The following is a 6,063-nucleotide window of genomic DNA, read 5'->3' as shown; positions in this document are numbered from 1 at the left end:
AAAGAGTCATATCCTAGAGTAGAAGATAATACAATAAAAACCAAAGAAGCTTGAATTTATTTCCTATTACTTTTCCATTAATTTTCCGATCGTTCCTATGGCAGCTATATGATATAGTAGTCCGATTTTTTAAAAAATTAATTCGAAATTCAGAAATATTTAAAAAATAACATCCCCAAAAGTAGAAGGTAATATTTCAAAAAACACCGAAGCTAGAATTTTTTAAAGTTTTTTTTTCCGATTGTTCCAATGGGAGCTATAAGATATAGTTGTCCGATCCGGTCGGCTCCGACATATATACTACCTGCAATAGAAAGAAGACTTTTGCGAAAGTTTTGTCCCGATAGCTCAAAAACTGAGAGACTAGTTTGCGTAGAAACAGACAGACGGACAGACGGACAGACGGACGGACAGACGGACAGACGGACAGACGGACATGGCTAGATCGACTCGTCTTGTGATGCTGATCAAGAATATATATACTTTATGGGGTCGGAAACGTCTCCTTCACTGCGTTGCAAACTTCTGACTGAAATCATAATACCCTCTGCAAGGGTATAAAAATTGGAAAGAAATGCACGTAAGATATATTTTTCTAAGAGTACTTTTTCTTTAAATTTCTTACGACCAAACTTTCCTTGACTTAGTTAATTCGAATATCACGCTTGATCCAATGTTTTGGATTAGACGCTCTGTGTTTATCTTTAACATAAGGATAATGTAATTTAATCCTTTCCAGCTAAAGGCTTATCCGCCGATACCCTTGCATTCCGGTTCTGTTCGGGCCTGTCGTGTTCCTTCCCCTTTTGCCAGGGTCATTGGCGAATTTCTCACCATCTCTATCTATTTGTCGCTCCGTCTCCTTCTGGCTGGCTGTAAACAGAACGCGGATTAAGGATTCGGCAGCGGGGACAGAAAGGATAATTCGCCAACCGACAATGCTGCGCGGACAAAGGTGTTTTGTTTTTATGACTTTGTAACTCCTTCGCCGGCTTAAGGAGGTAACCGTGTGCTCGTGTTTGCGAAAGGATAACTTTACGATCGTTATGGTTGAGGCTGGTGGAAGGGATAGGATAGGATGCAGGGCGAGGAGTCTTCGGAACCGAGGAATTTGAGGACTTCGAGGAGGCGGTACCTGCCGGCTAAGTGGACACAATGGAACCGCCTATTCGCAAATGCGAATTCTGCGAGCGAAGCGCTTTGTTTTGACAAAGGCGGGCTTTATTTTGGCTATTTAAAGGATTATGCTAAAGGATTGACTTTGCAACCTTGACTGAACAAGGCTCGCAAAAGGATTCCGCCCACAGCGACGACTCCTTCCGCGAATCTCGGGTTTTATGGTTCGCGAATGAGTTAAGAACCGACTCCGAGGCTCTCTAATAAAGCGAAATGCGAATAAAAAGGATAAAAAAGGCTTCGTTTCGCAGAAGGACTCGGGAAGAGTTAACGTAACTCTTTCGCAATTTACACGTAAATCTTTTACCAATTCTTGGGTGTTGCTGGGAATTCTAAAGAAACATTAAAAAAGGCCATGTTGACTCTTGAGAAACCGTAAAAATTGCTTGCTTAATGTTGACTAAAGAGGTAAAAAAAAGTATAGATGTCTTGAAGGAAGGTACAAAGAACCTCTGAAATCTGCTTGGTTAATGTTGGTCAAGGAAAAAGTTGACTTTTCTGGAAACCATAAAAATATTGTTGACTTTTGATTGTTTTAACTCTGCAGATAGCTAAATAAACCATCAGACCCGTCCAGAAGGCAAATGAAATATAAAAAAGTAAAAAACTATCATATTATATTGAAAATTTAATTTTGGCTGAAAGTACAATTACATATTTTTTATCAATCTTTTTTTTTTTGATAAATTTAATAGCAAAAAACCCTGAGATACTTAAAAAATGTTATTTGTTTAGGGGAATAAAATTCGTGAATTTTATAAATTTTTTTGAACTTTTAGAATTTGGCATAACCTGCAGTATTCCCAAAAAATGTGTTCCTTTGTTTGAGTTTGTTAAGCACTGTTAAACATCATTTGAAAAATAAAAATATATTCAAAGTTAAAAATTAAATTGTTCTACAAACACCCGTAAAAACATTTTATGCAAATATTTGAAAGTTCTAAAAATATTTTTTTTATTCTTCACCACTAAACTAACCGAATGCCATTTCGCACCTAACGGTGTCCACAGATGCTACTCGTGCTCACCCACTGTCCACTTTTATCTAATGAGTCGGATAAATGATGCCGGGGAAAATGCGACTGCACATGGCACCCTTTGCCTTTGATTTCGATTCTGATTTCAATTCCACATCGGGATCCGGCTTTTCCTTTTGCGTTGCGTTACCCATAACTGTCACGGGTGTGCAATGAAAAATGACCAATCAATGTCTCACTTCAATAGACGGACAAACAGCGGCGAAGGGAGGAAGGGAGCAGGGGATGTGGTGGTAGATATACCCCGAGGCCGACCAAAATGTGACATTTTCTCTGGCGAAAAGAGTGAATTTTATAGAAAACCCGGGAGATAGCAATGGGTCGGCGATGAGGGGATCAAGGCGAGAAATTGCAGCTGCTCGAATTTGCACGATTCGTGCTCAACATTAAATCGTTTGCTTTTCGTATAAGTTCTGCAAAAAAGGGTCGGGGTGGCTGCAGCGATCAAAGAATGCAATTTATCAGAAATAAATAAAAGAAAAGCTGAAAATTGGACAAATAAGTTAGTCATATAAGTCAGTACAAAATTGTCCACGGGTCAGATCAGAAATATACAAAGAACAATGTTAGACCTAAATCCGAACTAATTAAATGTTATTTGATTCTTTTTTGTTTGAAAAAAGTTAAATGTTAAAAATAATATTTAACCCAATTATTAAAATATCAATCGAAACCGTAAGCAAAAGCATTCACTTGCAGGTAGGTATATTGCAATAATGCAAAAGTAGGCAAGGGACCTTCCATATTTCATATTGGTATTAGTTTTTAGAGATCATATAACACTTATAAGATGTCCTTTAAAATGTTACTGCATTTTTTAATACATGTTTTTAAAGAAATTAAAATGTTATATAACATTTTTTAACCGAAATCGTACCCAATAAAAAGTCAGTTCAATTTGTTTAAATTCGTTAGATTTTCTATATTCAATAAATAAGATTCTAGTAACTTAACTTTAACTTAACAACTAACTGTACAAAAACATGTGTCAGTCTCCAAGTCTTTTGGCCATTATCAGCCTCCCAGCTGAGTGTTTTGGGTTTGTGTTTGGCCGCAGCTAATCGATCGCTGAGAACCCATCATGGCCAGCCACTGGGTTCCGTTCGCAGCAAGGATCCTTTTCCTGTCGGCCTCTTCCTCTGCCTTTGCCTCCGCACATGCGCACTCGTCCTTGTGCCCAAAATACACTGGGCACCGTAGGGAGTGCGCCCTCTACTGTGCGACTCATCGCCTCGCAGCTTCGTTCTCGGCTTGGCCATTTGCGTGTCACCTACAAATGGTCGAGAGAAGTGCGTTTCGGTTTTGTGGCGGTACGGACTTTGGTTCCGCTCGGGGGAGCTGAGCGAGGAACTGAGGACCTCAAGGCAGATGGTACAGGTCCTGCGGGTGTTGCTGGTAGCTGCACTGCTGTTGGTACTGCTGTGGGTAGGCCTCGTACTGCTGGTGGGTCTGCTGCTGAGGGTAATCATTGAGCAGGCCATAGCCGTGGCTGTGACTGTGGCTGTGGTTGTAAGCGGGATAGGCGGTGGCTTGGTGGTGGTACATGGGCATCGAAACCGAGGTGGTGCCGCTGGTGGTGGTGGCGGTGGCCTCCAGGGGTGGCAGCAACGACGCGTATCCCGCACCACAGTGCTCGGGGGAGCTCTCCAGCGTGCGATCCTTCTTGGACTTCATGCGTCGGTTCTGGAACCAGATCTTGATCTGCCTTTCGCTCAGGCTCAGCGCATTGGCAATATCGATGCGACGGCGTCTGGTGATGTAGCGATTGAAGTGGAACTCCTTCTCGAGCTCCAAAGTTTGGTAGCGGGTGTACGTCTGCCTGGTGCGTTTCGAGTCTTTGCAATCTGTAAACATAAAGAAGAAGATGGGTTAGTTATTGATTCCTTACAGTATTTGAGAAATATTAAAGAGATGTTCTTTCATATCTTTTTAATATTTTTAGGGAGCATTTTAGGGGTTGGTGTATAACGATGCCTACCTGATGCCAAAGTCTCCTCGATGTGCGACCAATTGAAATCGCCGGCTCCGTTCGGGGCTGTCACAATTCGATGATTGATCTCCTGGCTGACAGCTGACGAGGACTTCTCCCCCGGCGACTGAGGCGGAGTGCTGAGGCCCTCGACGGGCGGCAGGGAGGTGGGCGTGGTTGGCGGCGGGGTGGCAAAGTCGCCATTCTTCAGCTTCTGCGACTGCGACTGGGGCGAGTAGACGTCCAGGTAGTCGACGTCCTCGGAGGCGCTGGGCGTGGGCACGGCCACGTACTCCTGCTCGTAGCTGGGGGCGGGGCTGGCGGCGACCTTGGAGGGGGCGGTGGGGGCGGGAGCCTTCTTCACCTGCTCGACGGTGGTGTAGAAGTAGTCGGGGGTGTACTTCAGCTTCTTCACGGGGTTGGTGAGCAGGGCCCTCAGGGTGCTGGGCCTCTCCTCGACGGCGGCGATGATGGAGGCGGCGTCCTCCTCGGCCTTGCGTTTGGCGCACTTGGCGGGCGGTGGGGTGGTGGGCTGGGCAGTGGGCGGCGCAGTTTGGGCGACCACCTGTTCCTGGCTGTTGTAGTAGTAGCTGCTCTCGGCGTAACTCTCCTGGGGATAGTAGCTCTGGTAGCCCTGGTAGCTGGCGCTGTTCTGGTAGTAACTGCTGCCGGAGTTATCGTAGTAGGTGGGCGGCAGGCTGTGGGGGTGGGGGTGATACATGTTGTACATGTTCATGTTGTCGGCGTAGCTGTAGTGGCTCTGACTCTGGTTGGTGGTGGTCATCTCGAATGTGTGTGACTGTGATTTTTCTAACTCTGCGATGTGCACGCAACGCTGCTGAGTTTGCGAATGAGCTGGTCCTGTGGCAGATCCTGCATATATAGCAAAAGCGGAGGGCTCTCGGCACACGCTCGCCGTTATAGCGCATAAATATCCCTGCGCATGACACTTTGCCGCCTGCTGTTCGCAGCCACCCCTCCGGGGAAACGGCCTTGCAGTCCCGGCGAGGGGAAGTTATCCGAGGTCCTGGCCGAGTTATCCGTTCGAGGCCTACCTGCTGCGCTGCTTATTACCTACCCATCGCGCCCATTATCATCGCGAGTTATCCGCCCGCGCACTTCCCCTCCGCGGCGACCTTGAGACGCTGCCTCCTCGGTAATTACGGCCATGAGATGCCTACCTATGAGGTGCGTAGAGCGAGAGGCGGCGATGTGCAGGCGGTCTCCCTCTAATTGCAATAATCATAAAGACATAAAAAGGAACTGTAAACGAAAACTGTTGCTGAAAACGCTGCTCCGGCATAGAGGCTTTTTCCCCGGCCCGTTTATGGTTCCCTAAAAATTTCTCTGGATTTTTGCCAGCGCGCAGAACGGCGACGACGACTGGCTGCCAGTTGTTCCCGGAATCCGCGGCCCTTTCCCTCCGAATTTATTTCGCGGACTGGGCGGCCAAAGGATAACATTACGTCCGATCCCCGGGACTGCGATTGCGCGTGGCCGAGGGTCGCGTGTTTGCGCTTTTTGTTTGCCCTCGTGGCCAAGCAAGTGCGCAACTCCCGTTCCCATCCGATCCGATCCCAAACCAAACCAAACTCACTCCTATGCCTGGTATTTGCTCAAAACCCGAAAGCCGCTAGGCCAAATTTACACAGCTAACAAAAAACATTTTTACATTTTTTATATCAGCACAAGCATTTAATAAAATTAAACAAATGTTTTAACCATTTCCTCGATTGATGGAATCTAAAAGATACTAAAAGATACTAAACAATTTATTCATTATTGTTATCTTAGAACGCTTAATATTTAAGCAAACAAATAGATTTCATAAAGTTTGTCAAGCTAAATTGTTTTAAATTTAGCTTATGCTTTGTTAGCTAC

The 6,063-nt window shown here is 45.3% G+C and overlaps 1 protein-coding gene across 1 annotated transcript; it reads right to left on the bottom strand.

Moving 5' to 3' along the window:
* Positions 1 to 3,150: 3,150 nt before the first annotated feature.
* On the bottom strand, positions 3,151 to 5,005 carry ftz (fushi tarazu). The gene is made up of 2 exons (XM_017150311.3): positions 4,192 to 5,005; positions 3,151 to 4,057 (listed from the first exon to the last, which is right to left on the bottom strand). Exons 1-2 carry the CDS (start codon positions 4,964 to 4,966, stop codon positions 3,573 to 3,575), a joined length of 1,260 nt encoding a protein of 419 aa, XP_017005800.2. The 5' UTR covers positions 4,967 to 5,005; the 3' UTR covers positions 3,151 to 3,572.
* Positions 5,006 to 6,063: the final 1,058 nt, after the last annotated feature.

This window comes from Drosophila takahashii, chromosome 3R (assembly GCF_030179915.1).
Source record: "Drosophila takahashii strain IR98-3 E-12201 chromosome 3R, DtakHiC1v2, whole genome shotgun sequence".
Taxonomy (NCBI): Eukaryota; Metazoa; Arthropoda; class Insecta; order Diptera; family Drosophilidae; genus Drosophila; species Drosophila takahashii.
This window is presented reverse-complemented; position numbering and strand designations above follow the sequence as displayed.